At 37.7% G+C, this 26,598-nt stretch overlaps 1 protein-coding gene across 1 annotated transcript in view; it reads right to left on the bottom strand.

Annotated features, from left to right (window-relative positions):
* Nucleotides 1-1,858: 1,858 nt before the first annotated feature.
* Nucleotides 1,859-26,598, bottom strand: part of LOC126366617 (uncharacterized) — a 37,740-nt gene continuing 13,000 nt past the window's right edge. Inside the window, exons 3-10 of the mRNA XM_050009793.1 lie at nt 12,916-13,054; nt 7,595-7,711; nt 6,579-6,827; nt 5,180-5,284; nt 4,474-4,707; nt 3,692-3,851; nt 2,498-2,634; nt 1,859-2,055 (exon numbers count right to left, since the gene is read on the bottom strand). Of these exons, the coding sequence (XP_049865750.1) occupies nt 1,975-2,055; nt 2,498-2,634; nt 3,692-3,851; nt 4,474-4,707; nt 5,180-5,284; nt 6,579-6,827; nt 7,595-7,711; nt 12,916-13,054 (1,222 nt within the window). The 3' untranslated portion in view covers nt 1,859-1,974. The remainder of the gene's footprint in view (nt 2,056-2,497; nt 2,635-3,691; nt 3,852-4,473; nt 4,708-5,179; nt 5,285-6,578; nt 6,828-7,594; nt 7,712-12,915; nt 13,055-26,598) is intronic.

Here is a 26,598-nt window from a genome sequence, read left to right as displayed (position 1 = left end):
GTTCTTTTATTTAAAATCTGATAGAACACAATTTTATATTTATTTCTGTTAATTTATTTTTTATCTTTACACAATGTTGACATCAATCAGGAGTGAAGAAGTACAATAAAATAATGTATGGATTTATGTATACTATATTGTATACTTTTATGGAGAATCATAGATATTTATAATTGTATATTTCGCGAATGTGTCGAATAACTTTCTTCAGTTTTATTCTATATTTGTAATATAATATGTACCTACTGCATCGTGTGAGATTGACACAAATATACAATCCTGTAGCTTCGATTAGAAATTTATAAGCGGCGTTAGTAAATCTTGTATATGGATAACAAACTTGTATACAGGACGAATATTTCAGTTTATATAAAATTTGAGGATGATATAATAATGTATATCTATCAATATAGAACATTATAAAATGAAATATTCCTACTGATTTCAGTTCTATAAATAATTCGTAACACATATTATGTAACATACTATGTTATTATAAATTATAATATTTAACAAAATGATCATAAATATAATTATGTTATTGCTGAACGAAATATGCATAGATTGTAAATGTTATATAAAATTTAAACTGAAAATATTTTAAACTATTTAATTTCCTTTCCTTATTTACTTTCCTAGCACTGTTAGATATATTTTTATATAATATTTGACACATTAGTTGAGATCTACCACATTAGGTATACAGATAGTCATAAGAATTGTGTTCATAGGAACCGACTTAATATTATCTTACAATTAGGGTTATCGCCCATTTATCGTCTTAGCTTTCAGTGAATATTCAAATATGTTGTCCACATGCACAGTTAGGTTAGGTTAGGCTTCAACAGTTTTAATTATGTGGTCACTGCGTCACGAAGACCACGCGTTTCAACTGTAATTACGTGCGAGCGGAACTGGTCTAAAACCTACATTTAAATATATAATTTCAAATAGTAATTCGGTGCACCGTAAATGAGCAATAACCAATATTAAGCAGAAATTGATTAATTCTGTATTAACATTGCCTAGTTTATCTACTCATAAAAAAAAACAGTGAAAATACTGTGAAAGTGGTAGTAGAAATAAATGATTACAAAGACAAACAAAGGGTAGTCAGTCTTTAAAGATAGGTGTTACGTGGAATAGATGACTCAAGAAGTTCAATAATTTTATCAAATACAACAACATTATTAAAATTAATTATAGAGTTCATGATACAACAAAATATCAAGGAGAAACTTGTATAGTTCTTAGTAACAGATACACCTAACAATTTAATAATTTACACACATTTATCTAAACCTATCTACTTGGTGTTGTACATAATTATATATGATAAAGGATTTTCTAATAAACACAGCAGTTTATCGTTGTTGAATCGTGTTTTTTTTTTTATTATACTCTCAGTTTTTAACACTGATAAAAATACTATATTATATCCTTTGTTAATGTAGGTATATACTTTCTATGAATTGCCATTGAATACTAATTAGGTGCAACACTACAAAATATTGATCGTTTAGAATTGAGCTTTTCACAATTTCTTAAACATTTATCTTATCTATAGATTTGTTAAACGACAATCTTACATAATTTTTCACATTAAGATGTATTTATTAGATTATTTTATACTATTTATATTTGTTCAACTTAATATTATATTACCCCGTTATTTTCATGGTTAATCTACTGAACGTCACGACTACGAACATGGAAGATTATATACAGGATTATAAATATATGTTTTCAAAACTTTGTATTTAATTAGTAGTATATATATTATTAGTAGTATATATTTACAGTAACTTGGTACGGACTACGGACGATAATAGCAGGTGATGGATATGTCTCGCCAGAGTCGTTGGCCGGTGGCTGCGCGTCGTCGTGAGCGCGGGCGTCGCGAGTATGCCGGCGAGAATGCGCCTGGGGATGCGCACGACTATGCGCACGACTAGGCGCAGGAGTGTGCGCAGTTCAGATCGCAGGCAGCAGCGGGCTCGGAGACCGCGGGCGCCGCATACTGCCGGTCCATTCCCCCATCATATCCTCGTCTCCCTGTACACGGGCACTCGACATACTCTCAGCGTCACACTCAGCTTCCCAATTCTGAGATCGAGATTTTATATCGTTTAACTAAAGAATTGGTAGCTATAGGACAGTCACGCCACTATTGAAGGTCTGAAGTTGCGATAGAATGCTGTCAGGTTATAAAAGCGTGGACTGATGAGATAATAATTTCTTAATTGATTTTAACTTACGGAAATATCAAAACTTAGCTGAAACATTTATGTTTTCATCATTATATATACCAAAGGAAGCAAATTGACTTCGATATAACAATTTTCTCATCACCCCATACAAATATCCCGATAGCTCCATGCTAGGCAGTCACAATCGTCGTAGTCTGAACTCGCGGGGTTTAGGGGTCGTGCGGGGTCGTGCGAGTGAGTTAAACCACGTATTACGGTGTCAACACTTACATATAAGAGGTAATTACCATCATCGTGTGAGGCGCGGGGGCGGCCGGGGGCGCTGGTACTGGCGCTGGGGGCGCCATCGGTGGGGGTGGCGCTGGGGGCGGCTCCGGTGAGGGGGCCGCTGGGGAGAACGATGATGGGGCTAGTGGTGATTGCGCTATGGAAAAAGAAATGAAGTCGGTTAAATGGGAACTTAAGTATTTTAAAACAGGAGCGGTAGGCACTTCAGGCGTCGATGGGGGTGATGCTGGGGGCGCTTCCGGAAACGTGGTCACCGGCTAGAACGATAATGGGGACGTCTAGACCCATGGCGGGGTGATTGCTCAATGGAAATTTTAAGTGTTGGTTTTATACAAGCAGGTGATAAGGTTAGGTCAGATTAAAGGGATGTGATGATAACAAGACAAGATTTGGACTAGACTAATCTCCTAAGGCCGAGACCAATATTAAAATTTATTCCAGACCCAATACTAAAACAGTGGGGTTTGGATATTAAAAGGACATTTGGCCTTACGACCTCAAACAAGACTAGGCGTTGACTTTAGGCGGGTCCTTTAGAGAAAAAGCTATTTTAAACCTGCTTTTGCGAAGCGAAGGTCATAAAATTAAATTATGAAAGAACTGGGGTATTAAAAAGGCCATATCGAAGCAATTCGTCTAAGAAAGCAGTATTGCTATTTGATATTTGATTGCATTGCGCAGTTACTTTTATATATATATATATATATATATATATATATATATATATATATATATATATATATATATATATATATATATATATATATATATATATATATATATATATATATATATATATATGTGTGTGTTTACTTTCATATAAAAGTAAGTAAAAGTACCTACGACGCTCTGGAACAACTTTGGCGAAGATCAGTAAAAGTATCGAGACGTCATAACCCGTGATGTGCCGTTTCTGGAAATGTCCCCACTTTGGGAACGTTCCCAGCAATAAACAGGCGCAAAACTTATGTAAAAAGAGCTCTATTACCTAACCTTAGGCAGATAAGAACAGATTACAGGAAAGAACAATTTGAGAAACAAAAGCAGCAAGGGAACATGTCTACTTTAGGAACATTCCCAGGAACTGCTCATTACACATAAGTACTGTTTTACTTAGTTTAATAACGTCTTAACTAAATATTATAATGTGCATAGCTGTAAGTGATCTATTAAATAAATAAATAAACACTTACCAGCAGCAGTGAGAGCCAGTACAAACTGACTCCAATGCACGCAACAGCCACAGCATAGCTGAAGTGTGGCTCGTCGCAATGCCCGGTGTAGCGCCATGAAAAGCAGTGGGTTCACTGCCGCGTGCACGTACGAGATGTGAAGTGTGATTTGGAAGTACATCTGCAGGAGATGGAGTTCGTAAATTGTTTGACATATGAAAAAACGACTAAAGATATCTATTAAGTACCAGTTTTAAAATATAGTCCGCGTTACGAAAGAAGTCAACGGATTTTAATGGACCTAATTGACAAGTCGAGAGGTCATAATAATTCTACGTATACAGAAACTATGACACTAGCGCTGCGGCCGCGAGATTTCTTTCTTGGCATATCATAGGTGTATATTACAGTCTTCATTTTGTAATAAGACAGAATATGTTCAAAATTATTATAATTATAATTAATACTGGTGTCACCTCAGCACGCTCAGCAAAGTAAATGACGATGAGAACGTTGGAAGTATCGGGTAACCGCAAGTCATTCAATTACCTCATTAGTGGGAGAACCGCGGAGATATGCCCCACTTAATTTCCGGGTCAACTAAATCATATTTTAATCCCTTGAAAATGTCGCTAATTATCAGTAAAGTACTTTTCCTGCAAAACTTCTCCAAATGTCTGTCTATCCTGTACTTGTGTCTTTTGTCTTCATATACGAGGACTATCTATGCAAAAATACTCATGATAGATCGACCTATTTTGCGAAAAGTTCATCTATGCATTAATTCCAAACTTAAAACTCACCTCATAAGCTATATGCGACGTCAAAGCTGGGTGATGCAGCAAAGTGATTATAAACAGTGGACCCCAGAACAGGACATAGGCTGCAGTGATCACGAGGAACATGCGTACGCGCCGCACTCCCTCCCGCTCCACCCGCGCGAGGTACCCCCTCAACCGTCTTCCCCCACCAAACGGCAAGTTCGAACTTCCAGTCGGCCTATTGCACTGCCCATCCGAAATAGCACCATCTACAGTCTGAAAGAAAAATAAACGTCATTGACGTCATAGGAAAAGCAAGCGCGGAAAGAACCTTGTCAAAGTAGGAGATACTTCAATTAATCACGACAAAGTCCCATCTGCGCGCTCGGAGTACACCTAGTTAAAGATGGGCAAACAAGACTAGTGGAATTTAAAAACGTTAAAAGAGTTCGCATTGAAAGAACTTTCATAATTACTGACGACGTGCTCTAGACAGATTTCTTTTATTAGTTAAAAAAGGAAATTATGAAAAGTTAGTGCTTCGAGAGCTAGTGCTGAAGAGAAATTTTAATAGAGAAAGTTTAGTGTGGTTGAGGTTGTAAAGATTTATTTAAGTTTTTTTTAGATTAGTTTATTAAGGTTTAGTTTAAAGTAAGTAGTTGTTTAAGGAAGAAGGTGCAAAGACAGAATCATTCCGCAAGGCAAGGCTAGTCTACATGCTACGAGTGTGGGTCATGCATGTACTTACTCTGGGTCCAACGCTGTTGGGCAGTGAGTCCATGCGTCTGTTGTCTCCGGCCATGCTGACAAGTGTGGTCACTAGACCGGCTACGCGTACTGCCTCTACGTTAGCCTGCATGCGATAAGATTTAAACTTTATCCATGTTGTGGATGGCACTGTGGTCCTGTGATTCATCGGCTTGCTTCTCAAACGGGGAACGCCAGTTCGATCTCGTACCTTATTCATTTATCTTAAGTGCAATTTTCACTAACGACGATACGGTTTTCATGTAGGTCTCACTGATGAAGAGCTGTTACTTAGTTCATCATGCGACGGATGTACCTGTCTGACTACCCTTTTGGAAATATAGTCGTGAGTTTATGTTTATGTTGTGGACTCCTTCCTCCTGAAGACGCTCGCTGCTCTTATATTCCAAAGGTTTCCAAAGAGTTCGTCTACCTAACTTACTGGCCAGTGAGAATTTGAATTTGATTCTTTTTCCGCCTTCGATGAAACAAATGACAACCGGCAAAGACGAAAACGATGACTACGTTATCTACTTACTTTTAAAAATATATTTTCAGAAGTATTTGTTGATGGTACGTGTCACATTGTGATAAAATCTCGTAATTTGTGTACCCTAGAGAATTTTGAATAATATTGATACTTTTAATTGCACAGCTCCACGAGGACTTTGGCAGACAAAAGCTGCGTTTTTAAAATAACAAGGTAATAGTATTTCTTTGTTTATTTCTTTGAGACTTATTTACGGCACACCACGAACATTGGCATGGTACCAACGAAAGTTCCGTGGAATCACAAGTAATGCAGTTCTCCTGCTCCCAAGTTATGTATTGTAGCTTCGCAAAGTTTTGGCCGTTCCACGAATTCCGAGGCTCTGGTACTGATGTCAGGAATCTGCCGTTATTGCACTACAAAAGTTTACGTGTCATCCAAAACATCCGCTATAGCTATCCACAAATCATAAAGCGTGATGACATGACACGATATATCACGGTCAAATGATCATGGAGAAGTTTTGTCTTAAGATCGAACATGAAAATGAGTGTGACGAGCACTGCACATAAAGAAATAGACTCACAATCGCTAAGATTTTTTTCTAAAAAAGCGTCTGCACCGTGTTGTAAATACGTAAACAGAACTACAAGTTCGTTCCCTCAAATCAAGATGTTATTGGTGTTAAAATAAAGAGCAATAACGTTTTTTAACGTTTGTTGCAACTAAGTGACAAAATGCGCCGCGGACACTTTTTTACAGAGATTGATAGTCTATTTTTTATATACGAGGTCAATGGTGACGAGGCAAATTATTCAAACGAAGCTGAAATCAATTCGGTCAAAGTACGTATTCAACTTCTCTATGCCATCTGTACTATATAGGGCGAGAAATTAATGAGTATACGAACCTTAGTAAGATCTCTGTGGAGTTTCTTCAAGTGGAAAAGCGTCAGTCCTACACAGACTGCATTGACGCCTATCCAAAGCGCGTTAAGTACATAATGCCTGAAGGGTCCCCGGACTAGCGGACACGATGGGGCCGGCCCATAGGACCCGTAGGAGCCAGCACTGGCAGCTAAAGCCCCGGATAAGAACGTTGGTCCAAGGTTTATTGTGATTGATGCAAACCATATCATGAACGTGCCAAAAAGAACGCACTGCAACAAAAAATATATAGTCACTGTAACTAAAAATGGCAATTTGATATTTGAGCATATAAAACTAAGTGTCAAATAGCAATATTGCTATTTTTATATGAATTGATTCGACGTGGCCCTTTTAACTCCAGTATTACAGATCCAAAAGTAACAAAAAACATTTTCTTTTTCTTATTTAACTTATTTATGAATCATCATCACCAGCCCATTAACGTCCCCACTGCAGGGGCACGGGCCTTCCCTATGGATGGATAGGGAGATCGGGCCTTAAACCACCACGCGGTCCCAGTGCGGATTGGTGGTTATTAACGACTGCTAATGCAGTCGGGGCCAACGGCTTAACGTGCCTTCCGAAGCACGGAGGAGCTCGAGATGAAAACTTTTTTTTTGCGGTCACCCATCCTATGACCGGCCTTTGCGAAAGTTGCTTAACTTCAACAATCGCAGACCGAGCGCGTTTACCGCTGCGCCACCGAGCTCCTCAATTTATGAATATTGATTAAGAATAACGTAATAATAAGTCCGACATTTTATCACGTTTTTCTATGACGTCATAGTGTGTTTTCTTAGAAAAAGTAACTGATTTGACTAGTTGGAAACTAGCTTATAAGTACTGTTATTATTGTGTCTTGGACATTTTTAACACTTTAGGCACTTAATAAAACTATTTATTTCCTATTATTTCTAAGTAATTTTTTAATGTTCTGGAGAATGGAGTTTCAAAAGCAAGTTTTTGACAAATGATAATGCTTTTGATATTTTAGTACCTGAGGGCTATCCATGAGTAATGGGGCTGACAAATCGGCTTGTTCCTCTTCGTTTTCCGGGAAAATAGGACTGTCATTGAGTACTGTCGTCAGCATATTCACCGTTGATACCGTCACCTGAAAGCAACTTCTAATTAGAATCTCGTATCTCATTAGCCTCTTAGATGAGTTATTAGTCGGGATCGGTATTCGTGTAAAATATATAGACTTACATACATTGGTGTTGATTCCAGTACAGTCATGAGCAATATAATGTACCCACTTTAGGACTCTGTCGCACATATTTGACATTTAGTGAGACTTACAGTTCAATTTGTCAAAAAAGTTAATGTGACATGGTACCAAAGTGTATATATTTATATTAATGCTCGTGACCGTACACACCGTCTAATTTTATTTTAAGTTATACCAGTCGTTATCTTAGGGAAGGGACGGACAATTGACAGGCATAAAATTTACGGAACACACGTCAATTTTAGGCAGAAATTAAAAAGAAAACTCTTCCAAAATTTTATATTGACCAATAAACCCGACAGAATTAAGTTGACAGCACACGTCAGACAGGTTGAATGTCGTCGGGATGCCTATTTTATTCATCTCACTCATTCATTTTGAAAATAACAGTTGTCAATCATCCGTCCTTTTCATTTTTGGCGGAGACAATGACAGGTATAGCTTAAAATAAAATTTGGAGGCGTCTGCAGGAATCGGGGCCATTATGGTCATGCAAGAACGTATCATCGGCATGGGCAGAACTACAAGTCGTCAATGTTATCACATTACCCAGTGATATGCCGTTCCCGGGAATATTTCCAAAGTGGGAATGTTCCTGTTATAATTATTTTTGTTAATAGTAAGGCCAAAAAGCAGACAGTGCTTTTTTCCAAATTGTTCTTTCTTCTTCAATTGTTCTTTGTACTCTGATCCTGGCCCCGATTCCTGCAGACATCGCCTAATTTTATTTTAAGTTATATCCGTCATTTTCATATCCGTCGAAAAGGAAAGGGACGGATGATTCACAGCTCTTAATTTTAGGAAGAATGAGTAAATGAATGAATAACCCGGGCGAATCAAAAGGTACGTCGCTGGTATGCAATCCGTTTGTCGTGCTGTCTACTTAACTATGTCGGGTTATTGACGGGTGTAAAATTTTTAGACGGTTGGTTTAGATTTGTGCTTAAAATTGACGTGTGTTCCATAAATTTTATGCTTGTCGATTACCCGTCCCTTTCCTTTTCGGCGGATAAGAAAATGACAGATATAACTTAAAATAAAATTAGATGGTATTTACAGGAATTAGCACCCCTGTCTGCCTAAAGTTAGTAAAGATCTTTTCACATAACTTTTGCGTCTTTTTACTGCCGGGAATGAACCCAAAGTGGGAACATGCCGCGGCGTGAGCTACGACCCTGGTATTCTGCTACTGCTGGTATTTATTATTCTATGCCGCTACTAAAAAGATAAATCATCGTATTGTCACATTCAGCAAAGATATAGTTGGGATGTATAAATAGATTATATATAATTATTTTTTCATTTAATTTTTTCTCTTTGTGCGTTTCCCTAAGCATGGATAAGTGCTATAAAAATATATCAATTAACAATAATTAATAATTAACTAGTCTGGTTGAACTAATCATTATTAACTAATTAGGTTGAAAAATACTATAAATAGGACAAGTAAAAAAAATTATTTTTCATTTCATTTAGTCATCATCATCATCAGCCCATTAACGTCCCCACTGTTGGGGCACGGGCCTTCCCTATGGATGGATAGGGAGATCGGGCCTTAAACCACCACGCGGGCCCAGTGCGAATTGGTGGTTAATAACGACTGCTAATGCAGCCGGGACCAACGGCTTAACGTGCCTTCCGAAGCACGGAGGAGCTCGAGATGAAAATTTTTGTTTTTTTGTGGTCACCCATCCTATGACCGGCCTTTGCGAAAGTTGCTTAACTTCAACAATCGCAGACCGAGCGCGTTTACCGCTGCGCCACCGAGCTCCTATTTCATTTCGTGAAACTGCCAAAAGATTTTATTTCCTTCGTAATTAATTCAATGGAAACCATTTTGAATTTTTATGTACCTAAACCGTTGTATTACAAGGTTCGCTTTTCTGTGTGTAAGTGTTAGCCGCTGGGGGCACGTTTAAATTCTGCCTAACGGCTGTTTTAAGGTCCCATGAGGACGGAAATAGAAGTATTCCCGTTTTAATTCCTCCCAGCGACGGCACTAGCGTAAAATTTGTAACAGAAGTTTAAATGTTTGTTTTACTTTCAAAGTCAAAACCTGAGGGGACACGAAATTTAAAAAATACATACCTACTTAAGTTTATTAACTCCTACTGTACTTATGCATCTTGTGACTACTTAATCAGAAGACAGCTTGCAATCATTTCTTATGATGTACGATACAGAACTAAAAAGCATGTTGTTTCATTGCAAACGAAAAGCAAATATTTAAATGAAAATTAAAACATAATTTTCCAATCACTCAAACACATAACATAACATAAACAGCCTATATACGTCCCACTGCTGGGCACAGGCCTCCCCTCAATCAAGCGGAGGGGGTATGGAGCATACTCCACCACGCTGCTCCACTACGGGTTGGTGGAGGTGTTTTTACGGCTAATATCCGGGACCAACGGCTTAACGTGCCCACACACACACACACACATTAAACACATAATGTATAATTTCCCCAGCTTGAAAAATATTTACACAGTTTCATATTTACAAGTTAAATGTTTATTCTTCATAATTTTTCACAAGGACACCAAAAATTTTGTTACAATAAAAACCCCACAAAACCCCCACAATTCCTCTTTTGTCTGTGGGAGTGGGTAATAGCTGGCGAGGAGTGGCTGTATATACTATCTGTCTGTCTGCCTACCCCTTCAGTGATACAGGCGCGATGCTCTGTTATGCTTAGTCATGTTTAACCGTGTGAAACATCTCTGTCGTCAAACTGAAAGGGGTTACGTGGTCGTCCCGCTGGCTAGGCTGAGTCATTAACAATTCATACTGTACAGAACCTGTGAAGTGGAACCTCAAGGGGGCCTTTGCCTGTGATAATAAAAGTTTAAAAAAAAACAAGGTTACATTCTGCTATTCAAGAAAAATGCATTTTCTCTTTTCAAAAATATTATCTACCTAAACGATTACACTGTCTTACACTGCAAATGTTGTGTGCACCTATAATTGGCTTATGTAACAGTCTAATTCCTGATGTAACTTTTATTTTATTTAATGTTTTATTATGTAAGCTGTCGGTGTACTATTTTATAAATAAATGAAGAAATCTTTTCTTTTTGACGTGACTTTTTGTAGATTTACCGCAAATACCATTACGTGGTGTTGGAAAATGTTTCTTCTCATCTGTTAAGCCGTTTATCTAGCTTCAGTGTACATATTTGTTAAGGAATAATAAATCAAAAGTAAATTACAAAAAGAGCTAGAAAAACATGTGAATACGAGTAAGCTTTGCAGAAAGGAGGAAATTAGAGGAAAATAAACACATCTATTCTTGTTCTCGCAAACACAGTAACAAATGAGGGTAGACAGAAAGGACAGCATTGTCTGAGCCTGTCCGGAGGTGATTTATTGGTACTTAACTTCAGTTCAAGATAATAAAGACGAAGAATAATACCCCGTACTTAATTTTGATAGTATATTAAAACCGCAGCCTGCCTTTGTCGAGTTGCGAACTTTTTATACTTGGTTTTAGTATTTAAGTGGTCCATTAACTTGTTGTATTCTGGTGAAATCATTCACTGGAATATCAAATTATATATTTTAGACGTGATTTATTGTAGATTTGGCGAAAATGGCATTAACTACTTGGCCAGACAAATGGGGAGCGCTGAGAGCTGAGTGGTACAAAATTTAAGACCACAGGCCTGAGGGTGCCCAGTTGGGCGCGAACTTCGGCTCAGGGCGTCGACTGAGAGGAAAATATTTGAAAGAATAAATCGACCCTAGTGGGTCGATAGCGATAAGCGCTGAATGAGGGAAATCGTTTAGATTATATGATAATATTATAGATCAACAATCTTATTCTTCTATCGTGTGGGTTGTGAAGTGGATTACCAACCCCATCAACCCTGGTGTCAGGGTTATTACAGAGCCGTCCTATGGCGCCTGAGATACTCATGTAACGAATACGTACCTACTTACATCAGTAATATAACCGGGAACAACGGGTTAACGTGCCTTCCGAAGTACGGATCATGTTACTTTTGGAAAATCAGCCTGTAATGTCCCAACCAAACTAGGGTCACAAAGTGATTTTTGTGACGTGTCCCTACCGGGATTCGAACCCGGGACCTCCGCATCGTGAGCACAATGCTCAACCACTGGACCACGGAGGCTGTTATAGGCCAGATTACAAAAAGTCTCACAAAGTGATTTTATGTTAGATTGGTCGCAAACGGGAATAGAACACTGGACAACTGGAAGGCCGTTGCCTCAAACTGGGAACAATCAATCTTTTCCTCGTTTTTATTCTCATTTCGTTAAGTCATTTCGTCCCAAAAGTTTGTTCTCGCACATTTATAAAAATATAGATTCAGAGAAAAAATTGATTTGGACGTGATCCAAGGGATGTAGTTGGTTCAGCTTCGTTAATTCGGGAAAATTCTAGATCAAAAGTTTAAGGGCAATATCTCACAACTGCGGGGCTATTTTTACGCATTAAATCGATTTTTCACTTTTTAGCATGACTTATTGTATTTGCTACAAATTGGCACTTTGTTGGACAAATAGAGAGCGGGCTTTAATTTATTGTCAGTTTGCGAAAATAATACACCAAAATATTACTATTTATCGGTTTTAAAATTCTTCTATCCTTTTTCCTGTAGCACTGCATCAACTTTTGTATAAAAAAAAAGAATCACCTTAATAAGAACACGCTTGAAGGTTCCTAACTCTCTCATAATTTTCATAAGTGTCTCGCCAGCTAGTCCAGCTTAGCAGTCAACATCTCATACTCCATTCCGTTCTTCGCGATGCGAAATATTTCGGCAGTATGTACTCGCGATTCAGGGGCCTTATTCAAGTTGCAAATGATTACGAAAAACGACAGCGATATTAATATATGGGATTGACATGTTACTTTACATCACTGTCAGTTTTAGAAATCGTTTGCAACTTGGCTGACTCCCTTGGTCCTACGTTCATAACCTATTTACGTACAACGTAGCCATTCAAACGCACATAAGAAACATCAAAATCGGTCAATTTATTTTAGAGTTATTGTGAGAGTAGCGCTTGGCCTTTTTTTTTACAATATTATAGAGCAAAGATACAAGCGAACTCACCAGCAAAAGGAAGGCAGTTTCGACGAGGGAACACTTGTAGACGGGTTGGCAGCGGAACACGGCGATGCCGAGCGGCAGCAGTATGGCGGCGCGGGCGCAGTCCACCACCGCCTGGTGGAACAGCAGACCGTGGGACCACCTGTGGACAATGTTAACTAAATTATAAGAGAAGAGAAGTTTCGGTCGTTTCCATATCTCGGGCCTAAGGAGTCCCGGACTTTGGAAGGCGCGCGTGTTGTCGAAGCTAACACGTAGAGGCCCCTTCTTCTCTCGTGTGGGTGGTGAGGTGGATTACCAACCTCATCGACCCTGGTGGAGGCCCCTTGTATTGTTCTCTATTCTATGCCATGAGTGAGGCTGATATGATTAGTACATGTACGCTACGCAGGCGTTTTTATTATTTCAGTAGTCATTATACATATCACATATTCAAGCGAAAAGTAAGTGAAAATAAATTCATCCAAACGTTCCCTTTTAAAACATATTTCAGGCATTCATGAATGTTTGAATGAATACCAACGCTGTGAAAAGACCGAGAAATGTTAATTCAGCTTATTTGAACACTGGTGAAGGCCTCTTTCATGTGAAAACAAGAAAAGCCACAAATGTAGTAACATTTTCGCTCTTTTCAATGAGTGAGTATTAGTTTCTGTCAGAAACCAGAAGTGTGTAAAGTTACTTAGCTTTTCTAACAAATTATACATAACACCACGCCTGTTTCCCCAGACGGGCAGGCTGAGGTGTAATGTATAGTATACCCAATCATGGTCAGCTATTATTTATTTCCATAAAGAACATATTGCGTCTCCTCTCCGCAATGTTGGAATCGACACCACATTGTGATGTGTTCGCTGACAGATGGTGGAGTGTATGGAGAGAGTGTTTGGCTTTTTGCGAGAAGATTTGTTAATGATTTACTGTTTTGTTTTTTTTTTACATTATTATTTCAATATATTTTTTTTTGTGTGATAGTTTACCTTTTAATTTTGAAATTGTATTTTTTTATTGTTTTTCATGTTCATAGTCTTATTTTTCTTTTTGTTTCTTTTTTCATTCATTGTTTATTTTTTGTGTTATATTAGTTTTTATATTGTCTTTTTTCTCGTCATACAGCGCATTGGATTACACTGTAATGTTGTATGTACCTTTTTTTATAAATAAATAAATAAATATTATTTTACAGGGTTATCCAATGTGCTCTAAGGCGAGAAAAGTTTAAAAAATAAGACTAAAAATCGATTATCGATCGATATGGTTGATTAAAGGGAGGCCTGTGCTCAGCAGTGGGACGTATATAGGCTGGTTATATTATGAATGTATAAAAAATATGAAGTAGGTACATGAATTAGACAGAGATTGAAAACAACCAGTAGGTATGTCTAATATTATACTATCTTACTCTCTCTTTCTTTAGTGAGTAATCGTTAAATGAGCCATGTCAGGGGCCTTTGGCGGCTCAATCATAACACTGACATCAGGGTTGATGAGGCTGGTATTCCATCTCACAACCCACACGATTAGAAGAGACTATCTTACTAATATTATAAATTAAATGTGAAAGTTTGTGAGTATGGATGTTTGTATATTTGTTACTCTTTCACGCAAAAACTACTGAATGGATTTTACACACAGGCTTTAACAATTAAAAAAAAAACGGAAATTCTTACGAACGAACTCGCGGGCGGCCGCTAGTAATAAATATAAAACAGACAACGACGCTTTTTGTTCTGTTTTTTTTTAATGACGTCATCAGAAAATTAAACAAGCGGTGATTGTTTGCGTAAGTATTTGACAACCATGTAAAATTAAATCCAATTCTAAAATAATTTGAACTTTGATTGGCTGTCAAACGACGATCGAACTAATGAGAAAAATAATTCTCACTAGTTCGACGATCGAACTAATGAATCGAACTAGTGAGAACAAAGGAAATACGACACGCGATTTTTCCGTAGTCGAGTTTTAGTTTTAAATTTATATTTTTATTTATTGATAAGGCGGGTTACCATCGGGCTTAGCACCATAAGCACGCAATTCTTTCTCGCCGCGACAAAGATCATCTGTCTCTTTCTGTGCAGTAGTGTGAGAGAGTGACAGGTGACGTATGTCGGCGAGAAAGACTCGCGCGCGTACGGTGCTAAGCCCGCTGTATCATACGAACAGTGAATAATTACTATTAATCACGCACACGAGTGTGTAGGTACCTAGGTACGCATATTTATGTATCAGTAGACGTCAATTTTTCATTTGAATCACGCTAGTTCCCCACTCACGGATACATCTATCATAAAATAGGTCCATTTGAGTTGCTTTCGACGTAACAGGACCTAAAAATATCAAATCATGGTCCAAGGAAAATCCTCACAAAAATATTACTCATTCTGTCAACAAGAAAAAACCGACAGGCAATTTATCAATCATCGGGAGTGTCATGTAAGAAGGTTTTACGTGAGGATTTGAGAGGTAAAAAAGTTCCCTCCTCATCCATGTCAGTGAAATTTTACGAGGAAAGGTTGTAAGGTCTTTGATATATTTCGCAATTCCAAGTTTCAGGAAAAATAATACATATTATTATTTTTTACTGCCTTTAATGAATATTTATCATCATCATCATTATGGCCTGTCATATATCCAGCTTTGTATAGCCTCTTTTCTCAAACAGGTATTATTTATGATTTATTTATGGAAATTAAGTAAAAGGAGGGCTTAACCCAGCAGTAGAATCTTAAATGCTAGCTTATATTAAAAGACTTTTTATCGAGAATGTTTGCAAGTTGTCTTCTGTTTACATGCCCCATTGTCTCGTGTGCCCACCCCATTAAGGATTACGGGCGTGCAATTATACATACATAAACTCATGCCTATTCTCACCGGGGTAAGCAGAGACAATACAATTCCATTTGCTTCGATCCTGACATACTTTTTCTTTTTCTTAGCAAACGAACCTAGAAGACCAGACCAGACTAGAAGTCTTAGGACATATATGGAACAACTAAGGGATGTCCTTAAAAAGGTAATTTTGGGTTGTATTAGGACACATTTATTAGATATTTGTAAATATTATTTTACAAATTTCTTTTTGATATTGACTTTTCTTCTTATCGTGTCGATGGCAAACTAAATAGTATCGGCCCAAAACTTGGCAACAAGTATGGCGCTATCTGCAGCACTCATCAGATCCTCCTGCGTGGAGGTGTTCGGGCACGCAGGACACGATGAAGATGTTCCATCGTTTGGAGACCAGTGCCGCACTTGCACTTTAAGTCCAAGCCATCCGAGAAACCCCACATGAACAAATTGTCCTTACTTCGGCCCACCTGAGTCCGAAGTCTATTTAGAGATTTCCAGGTAAGCCAAGGCAAATCAAGACCTGCCGGAGGTCTCTCGGACGGCGAAACAAAAGGTTTTGGGGGATATTGACTTAATACATACATACATAAACTCACGGATATTTCCCACCGGGGTAAGCTGAGATTTTGGAATTTCTACGATCCTGACATATTTCTCTTCCTTTCTCCACATTTATAATTATTTTTTTAAATTTTTAGCTATAAAACCTTATTCTTAGTAGGCACTTTGTTTGAAATATACCATTAAACCACAAAGGTTTGCCTCGACACTCAAAAACATTTAAAAGAATCAAATACACGCTTATAAACATACGCTTAAAAATCGTCTTAGACTATTTTTGAAATACACTTAAATATATTCCTCAAGTGACAAGGTGCCCTAATATTTTATTTATTGTAACAATTTAAGGGATTTATGCAAAGAGAGCGGGTCAAAGGACAAGGAGGGTATATAAGACGCTGTGAACCTTTCTCAATATACATATGTGACAATTATTTGCAGGCGACCCACGAAGGTGACCTGTTTATTCAGGGTCAAATAGGCCCTGGATATTTGTTACTTCGAAAAATGTTACCCAAAGCATAAAATAAGGAATAATACTACGTGTAGAACGGCAACTCTCCGCTCCCCTCCAGCGACTGAGTTAGATTTACCTCACCCCTCCTCGAACTTACTTCAGTCTTTAGTCCATGTCTTTGTAAAAGGAGGTGTTTTGTTTGAAGTGTCTGGGAAAGTTATGTTATGTATACATTTGTCTACTTTTTTCTTTAAGTACATTAATGCCAAATAAAAAATGTGAAAGAAGTAGTAGGTAAATGTACACAGTTGTTGTTGTAAATTAAAAATATTATAAAAAAAAACTAATATTTAGATTCTATAACTCTTAAACAACAAACCGAGTTTTATACTACCTGATTCTATATCTCGCTATCTTCATAGTTTGCGGCTTCCTATGATACGTATAATTATTTTTATCTTGATTTGTATAAATGGATGTGTTAAAAAGTAATTACCGATTTCCTTATTTCGAAGTTCCTTATTTCGTTAGATTCAAAAAAGTGGTTTGCAGCGAGCGAAGTTGTCGCGTCTAAATTACAATGTAGCGTACTGCTACGCCGTAGTACTTTGCTACGCGTGTAGCTCAATAATAATATTGAGCAGCAAAATTGTACTGTAACACTCAGTTTTTTGGGTTTTAATAAAAATAATGTTTACTTAATTTTTGTGAATTCAGACCACAGATCCAGATTAAAATGAAACTTTACAATCCATACCATATAAAAAGAGAAAAGCAGAAGTAACTGTCACATTTTCACGCCTATTGTAAAGGCAATCTACCTAAATATTCAATAATTATAGTGTCTGCTTACACGGATGGGAAATATACATGAGTTGAATTTATAAAAAGAAAAAGATCTCTGATAACCGTCCAAATATAATATAAGCTCAATATCCCAATTGGGGTAGTTATAGGGACATACATTGCAAGATGAACTAAGTACCCAGACCTCACCGAGCTTTCAGTCCAAATCCGCCCGAACTAAAATGAACCACACCAAAGGCACAGTCCAAAGTTTGATGACCACTAAGTCAGTTACCTAAGCAAGACAGTGAAGTCGAAGATGGACAAGATAAGAGCTTGATAAATTATTTCTCAACGAAATATTTTCGTCTTGTAACCTGCATCGGAAATAGAAATTGGGACACGAGTTCTGTAACTAGAGACAGTTACAAGGCTTCTAAGTTTGGAACAAACGACGAAGTGTGACGTCACTTTTTACACAGATACTAAACATTGACGTTATCGTACACGCGCATCTGTGTGTGTGACGTCTGACGCCCATACGATTGAAGACTAAAGTAAGACCCGAGGGGGTAATCCTATCTCAGCTGCTGGTGGAGAGGGGAGAGTTGCCGTTCTATACGTATTATTACTCTGTATTCTATATATACGTTCAATAAACATATTCTGTTAACATAATTCAGTCATAACAGGTTTCATACGGCTGTGTCAGACGACTCACATGCGAAATCGTGCACTTTTTTCCAAGTTAATTCTGAAGAATTTAGTATGGGAAAGACGACTATATCCGAATGGGTCGCATAGGTACATCTATCGCAATATGAACTAAGTGCCCACGCCTCTTCGAGCATTCTGTTAGACCGTGATACCAAATAAAATACAACATAGAAGGTTATGTGGCGGAGAGTGACTGTGTGCGCGCGGAGAAATTTTGTATTTTTCCAAAATAATAATAATAAAAGCGTGTGGTTTAAAAAATACCTTTTATTTTGAAAGCCCAGTCCCACATTTTGGGACACACTTGCTATTCTTTACTTACAAGGAGTACAAGAAAGAGACGTAAGTATGTAAATAGAACTTTACTCAGAGCTAGACCAAAAGTTGCAATTTCTTTAAAGTTACATCGAAGTCTAATGAATATTGACTAGAACATAAAAACTACAACAAAGCAATGCTGCCAGTTCTACCAAATCGAAGATCTGTTAAGAAATACCATCAGCCGTTAACATAAAAGTGTACGTTCAAAATAACACAATGACACCTGAGTTTCTTGGCTCAAACTGTCTTTGTTTTAAGTCTGCCAAACTACCTACTGAATCGAATGTATTTATACTCGGTCAATATCTACGAGATTGAGAATTAAAACTGCCAATTTCTCCCATTAGGTGTCGCTACTGTTGAGTGTTCTTAAATTTTGACAGTTTATGGGGAACTGTTTGAAGTCTTCATAACCGACTGTATTAATTTAAATAAAATGAACACCTTAATACTAAAAATTAGAGAAAAAAAAATGCCTCCTCCTCCATTTGTCTTGTCCCTTTCTTTTTTCATACCTCTCGCTACTCTGTTCAACCGAATACGTCTTTAATCATATCTTTTCTCTTTCACATCCGTATCTTATATCTCTATCTCACGTACCTGTCTCTCTCTTACTCGTCCTGACCACCAGTCTGTCTTAAGACTGCAGACTACATCAAAAAGTTATCTCTTACACATCCACTAATCTTCTCTTAAATTCTCTTTCGTCTTACCTTCTCTTAAAAATTCTGTATGGCTTAGAGGATAACTGTAGCATAAGGCTGCGATCACAATAGATCAGGTCGCAGTGATAAATTGCATGAAGGCCTGCTTCTAAAAAAGACATATTAACAGAGTGGATTCAAGCTGTCTTTTGATTGCATGTTGCTTTGTCTAACTAATACTGAGAGGGATGATTCAACTCATTATTATGAGTTATTATCAAGTGGAATTTTCCATCGCAAAAGTATAGAATTGAAAATAATTTAACAAATCGAAAAAAACCTTATGAATTTTGCGACGGAAAATTGCACTTGATATTAAATCAGAATCATGGTCTGAATCATCCCATCAGTATTCGTTACGATGTCACTAACACCCTGTATAAGTACATTTAAAATCCTTCAAAGAAACACCTGAGAGTTTCTTGGCTCAAGCCATTCTAGTTTTTCCTCTGCCAAGCTATCTACGGAATCAAATGCTCCAATTCCCCTTTGGTTCGATCGCATGTTCAGCCAATGTGGATCTGAATCCTATTTGGTTTTATAAATAGCTACATTATGTAGAGAAATCTGGGTAATCTCTCGCCGAACTCGATCGACAGGAAAATCGTTATCGGGGTAGATTCCTGTATATATACAAACAGAGAGGCAAAATACAAGCTTTTAATTAAGTATCGAACTGGGCAGAATAATTTTATTAGCCAACGGAAAAAAAGCTTGCATCCTTTTTCACTATAGTTGCTCCACCAGCGTGTATTTACTTGAAATTACATTTGAAAATATCTTGACTTTGTAAGCACTATTTTTATTATAAAAATAAACAAACTTAATTTGACATATAAAATAAATACTAATGTCAATTTAGGATAATATCATTATAACATTATACTGAATCGAATCTTATACATTAACACTTTCACTGTGTATAAACCATATATGAGGCAATACATTTGAAACTTATACGTGCATGTCCCATATGTGTGACACGTTTTTTTCTTGCATTGTGTGTCTATGTACATAAATTCCAATGTATTTTTATCGAAAAAAAAAAACACTGCACGTAAGGTATCAATACCTAATTTTCAGTAAAACAGTGAACGTGTTAAGGATCAATTCATAGTGGCATAATATGATAAGTAAATATGACTATTCGTATTCGTAAATAGTTAGGATTACCTCACCCCGTCTGTCGGTCGTCGCCTTACTTTAGTTATATCCTGCAAGCCACTTTGGATGAGGATATATATCAATTTGAGGATGACATTTTCTTGTAAGAAAATAAAATATCCTCTATAAAATTTAAGAATAAAAAAAGCCACTTAGGAGAAAAGGAAAGCGCGCAGACTATCAGTCTCGGTCGCACTTACGTGGTAAGGCGGGACACAGTAGAAATGGTTTTTTGTATGGTATCCGGGTCGAGAGATTATTTAACGACATCATAGATCGTCTTTCGACCCTATCCGTGATTGCTATCTGATTGAATTACTAGGGTATAAATTGGGAGTAATTTGATTGGGTTACAAATTGAGAGCCGTAGCGTGTTGGTAAACAGTGGGAAGTTATTTTGGGTAACGTTAGGTTTTTGTGGTTTCAGGATGTACATAGTACATAGTGGTTGCTTGGTTTGCCAAGGCTGTTTGTAAGTTTTTGTAATAATCGTGTAGATAGATAGAATATAAAATACTTTATTGAGCACAATGGACACAAGATACAAAACTAATGAGAACAGATACACATTTTTATGGAACACGATGTTCGTGCGTCACCCAACAGGGTCCACATAATATCAGCGTCGTGGTTCACGCCGCAACTTGTGCTGAGTGAGGGCGTTTTATCTCAGGACGTCCACCACCACCTTATGATCATTTCGACGAATATCCGTCTTGCTTTTTGTAAATGTTTTGTGGAAATTTGATATGTTGTTACTGTCTTTTTTGTGTTCTATTCTATTCTAGATACATAAAAGCAAAATCACGTTGCGCTAACATGCGCAACCCTGCTGGTTGGGTAAGCTGACCATGTGAAAACGTCAGGGAGATAATGATGATGATTGAACGATATTTCTACTCTAGAAATTATTATAATCATAGATACTTATTCCTTAGAATGGTACTCCTTTTAATATAAAAAGAATCACTAGATTTTAATTTTCTATTTCGTAGATAGGTAAAAGAGTATAGTAGACGAAAGTGAATTTTCATGGACGTTCCGCTCAGTATGTAAAGGTTCTCTAAAGGATCTTTTTTATTATGGCTTTAACCTTGGAATCGTTGCTTGGATTGAGAAAAAGTAAAGGACGTTTTTTTTTATCCGTGTGCGAAATTATATTTTGATGCGACTAGTTATTTTAATAAAACTACTTATTTATTTCAACTACATTTAATTTTAGTATTTTCTCACGTGAAGCCGCTGGTCCCGGTTACTACTTACTTACGGATGTAAATAAGTAGTCGTTACATGAGCCATGTCATGAGCCTTTGGCGGCTTAATAGTAACCCTGACACTAGGGTTGATGAGGTTGGTATTCTACCTCACAACCCACAAGACAGAAGAATATGCCATCGTGGAGCCCGTGTAGCTCCGTGTAGGAGTGGAATGCAAAGTTGAAGTATAAACGCGCGCGTTTTACGCTCACTTGGCCCTTACAACCTCTTTCTTCTATTCCGTGACCATACTTCATCACCAGCCCATTAACTTCCCCACTACTGGGGCACGGGCCTTCCCTATGGATGGGTGAATAGGGAGATCGGGCCTTAAACCACCACGCGGGCCCAGTGCGGATTGGTGGTTATTAACGACTGCTAATGCAGCCGGGACCAACGGCTTAACGTGCCTTCCGAAGCACGGAGGAGCGCGAGATGAAAACTTTTTTTTTTTGTGGTAACCCATCCTATGACCGGCCTCTGCGAAAGTTGCTTAACTTCAACAATCGCAGACCGAGCCCGTTTACCGCTGCGCCACAAAGCTCCTCGTGACCATACTTATTTAAGGAAAATTAAATGAATGACACTTATTTACAAAGGATAATAAAATTATGGACTTAGTTTACGACATTGACAAAGGATAAGTAAGTTCCTTTTCAGAGTATCATGCCATCCTATTTTCTTATAATTGATTCAAAAACTTTTATAGTAAGTAACTACGTTTGGAAACTAATAGGCGAACTTTTCTAATTATTTATCCAATCCTTATATACTAAATAAAGTTCCAATACTTTGTTTCAACAATAAGGTACTTATATACATTAATTAACAATAACCTAAGTTGGTAGTGAGCCAAACTATTACACAAAAGAGTCCCGGGTTCACATCCTGCTTTATAGTTGCTGACCGTTGCAGCCAAAGTTTCAGATTTTACAATGTAACGAATATCTGGGGACTGCTGGCTCTTAGACTGTGCTGCGCCACCAACAAAATGTACCTACTTCCCTACAGGGCGGGGTAGCGTTCTAAAAAACTTGTTCAAACATTTGTTACGTAATCATTTTTGAATTTTAAATGTACGACTTACATAGAACCGTCGCTGGCAATAGCCATTGACAGACTGACGGGGGATTCCACGCGCTACATTACGTCATAACGGTCGTAAACGCCAAAACCGTTTCACTTTAATAAAAAACTTAAATATATTTATTTTAAAATTCCAGCGCACAAATTCGAGATAAATTAATTACCATTATGGTCTAATATAGCTATAAATTGACTACCGGATGGGGTAGCACTTAGGTATATAAACGCGTAGTATTTATGTGTGATGCGGTACGAACTTGGCTGTGTCACGCATGATGTTATCTTAGACAACATGTGTGTGTTCACACGCACACACACACACAGACATGACGGTGATCATCGTATTGTCAGGGCCCTTAGATAGAAAAGAAATCCATCGGCATAGAGCGCACCACTATTTACGTTTGACTGAATCTATAAGCGAAAACGTTTGTGACTTGGCTAACTCCCCATGTTAGCACCAATCGACAAAACGACATACATCGTCAGAACTTTGTTTTCCGCCTCACAGTTCATTGTATGTTTGTAAAATCAAATTACACACACAACAATCCCTCCTCAAGCCTCATCAATCCCTTTCTAGTCACAAGACAGAACCTATTTCAGTTTATTTACGACACGCGCCTATGTCGCAACAAAAGCGTCTAACACAATCGCACCACATAACTATTTGCAGAAGCGATGGGTTTCCGAGATTCGGCACGATTCTATTCCGAATCACGTATTCACACAATCAGCATACAGTTTATATTGTAAAATATTAGCCAGGCTTTGCGGAGTTAGGGTAGAGTGAATTTATTTACATTTATTACTTTAGGCAGAGTTAGTGCCTAGTATTTCATGTTTTATCGCATCCAACTAGGTGTGAGTAACGGCCACGGAATAGAAGAAAGAGGCTGGAAGAGCCAAGTGAGCGGGAAAGACGCGCCATACAAGTATGAGCAAATAGTTCATACTTCAACTTTGCACTCCACTCGTCCGCAAACTTTACGACGCACGGAGCTCCGTGATAGTATAATTAAAGGTCGTCTTGTGCATTATAACTTGCAGAGGAAAAAATCTAATATCGACTATCATGCAATTAGATCCCTTCTTATCACAGCAAAGCTAAAATCCATAGTATGATGGGCTGTTTATCAAAAAAATACTCAGGCCTGGTTGTTTTAAAACGTTGTACCGGATGAGAGCCTTCAGAGCTCCCCATTTACCCGGCCAAGTAGTTAAGGCCACCTGCGGCAAACCTACAATAACAACACGTCAAAAAAAAATTGTATATAGTGTGTTACAAAAATGATAAATTTGCTGCCTATCACATAAAATATACATTGCCAGTAAAATGGCTATGGAACTTGAGAAGCAATACAGCTATCGTAGTTAAGTGTTTGCGGGAGTAGTAGTAAAAAAGATTGGAGTTCAACCGTCGACAGCGGTTCTCATACAAAATGCGCGTTAGGGCCTTTTCAACCTCTTTCTTCCATTCCGTGGCAACGGCCTAGGTGGTCCAGTGGTTAAGCGTTGGGCTCACGGGTTCGAATAACAAAAAAATGCTAATCTAGAAATAGAAGCCAATCTAAGATTAAAAATTACATAACAAAAAGCACAACGTTTGATTACGTTTATTGATGACGTCATACTTGTGTATTTTCACACAATATGACATAACATATCATCACGCCTGTGTCCTCGACGGGGTAGGCAGAGGTGTACAGTAGTATACGTATACCTACACCCACTCGCCACCAGCTAAGGTAAAGTCCCACGTAAAAGTTGTCATTAACTGGGTACAAATCCTAGAAACTAAGTATATCAAATTTATTATGATCTAAACATGAACTTAAACTCATACTGTTGCATCCACTGGTTTAGAACTCGAGCCGGGATTCAAATCCGTGATTCGCGGGCCGTTTTCCGCAACTCGACGTCTGAGCGACTATTTGCGTGATACCTGAAACGGCTGGATTACTCCAGCCAGTCTAATTCCTGAAGGAAATCTAACGGTCCTTTGACGTTGCTGACCACCGAGGTGCCTGGTAGTTGGCGACTCCTCGAAGTCAAGCACAACATGAGCCGCTGTCTCCTCCGCCTCCATACAGGCTCTGCACAGGGGGCTGTCTGTGACACCTAGTGTGAACAGATGTTTGTCGAACCCGTTATATTACGATGTATCTACGCGTTCTCCGAACAGGGTTATTGCAGATTTCTACTATACAAATTCTGTAGAAATGTATCGAATTGTCGTTTCGTAAAAAGTCGCTCATTTGACTAGGTTGTCTTCTTGCCCAATGCCCATATAATTGGGTCCTAGATAAATTAGGTCAAAGATAAATTATGAAATTCTGATTACTAAATAAAGACAGATCTTAAAACTTTCAAAAAAAACTTTTCATTTTTCTATTTAACTTATTTATGAATTTTAATAATAAAAATGTAATAATAAGTGCGACATTTTGACACGTTTCTCCATGACGTCACAGGTTCCTTTTTTATACGAATTACATAGTAATTTCGCGTTTTGACGTTTAGAAAAAAGAAACTGATTTGACTAGTTGAAAACTGCCCTACACACATAGACACGAAACCTTAGTGGGTTTGAAGAGATGCTGCAGAGGGATTCCTATGTTTTTATTCGCAGTCCAACACTGAAGTACCTAAGTGTGATCTAAAACGTGCAAAAATAAAAAGAAAATCACGTCATCTGTCAAACTAGGTAAGTACCGTAAGTTATAATAAACCTTTTGATATTTCAGAAACGCAAGTTACGTACAAACGCAAGTTGTGTATAATTTGGGGAATATCACGGTTATTTCCATAATAGACCCTATGGCATTATGTTTCGCAAACAGGGTCCTCGTAAGAAGGGCAATAACCATCATGGGCCCTGCATTTTGTATGCGTAATGGGTCCCGACGAGCGAGCCCGTTCAGTCCTTGTCACCTGGCATTTATTTTAAAAATGGCCGCCATTTAAATTCCAATGTGGCAGTTTAAAATGTGAATTAAAATAAAACTAAAAGTTTTTGCGATGTTTTCGGCATCGGGTAATATTTTAAGGATGTGATTCTTATTGAAAAATATTCGCATGTTTAGGAAAATTTTTAGTACTTAATAAAAAATCATAACGATCATTTTCTTTTTATTTTTGCATCATTTAGATATTTACTGTCCTGACGTGAATTCACAGAGAAATTCATATTTGTTTGGAAGAATTTGCTCTAGAGCAATAAGGCCACCCAAATTGTACTGTATAAAGTATATTTGATTTGATTTGACTGTTTAAGTAAATATAAATGAATGCGAGTAAATTGGGCACAATCCTTCACAGGGATTAAATCTTTTCGGTGTAATTTAGGCAATAGGCCAATCCCTTGTGTAAGATTCATCATATCCATCAACTTCACTGCTGACTTTGTGTCACCTGTGGCTCTGCCCACTCTGTTAGGGATTACGGGCGTGAATTTATGTCATTATTAAATAAAGTAAAATATTCTATGAAACCAAAATCGACTTAAATTTGTTCCGCACTTTACCCACAATTTACCCAGAGATTGGGTTGCGTACTTACGCAAGATAACAAAACCGGCGAAGTGCGAGTCGAATTCACTTACTGAATATTCCGTACCGTGTATATGAAATGGTATGGAATTTAACATACAAACATACGTAATTCACTGACAGGTCAGTCAGGTGAGACTGCGGTTAAATATTTGCCTATCTCCCATAAAAAATTGGATGGGCAGAGCCACAACGGAATATCTTCGTTGCCAATTTAAAAGTTCTTATGT

This window comes from Pectinophora gossypiella, chromosome 5 (genome assembly GCF_024362695.1).
Source record: "Pectinophora gossypiella chromosome 5, ilPecGoss1.1, whole genome shotgun sequence".
Classification (NCBI taxonomy): domain Eukaryota; kingdom Metazoa; phylum Arthropoda; class Insecta; order Lepidoptera; family Gelechiidae; genus Pectinophora; species Pectinophora gossypiella.
Note: the sequence above shows the minus strand (reverse complement) of the source record. Positions and strands in the feature narration are given on the sequence as shown.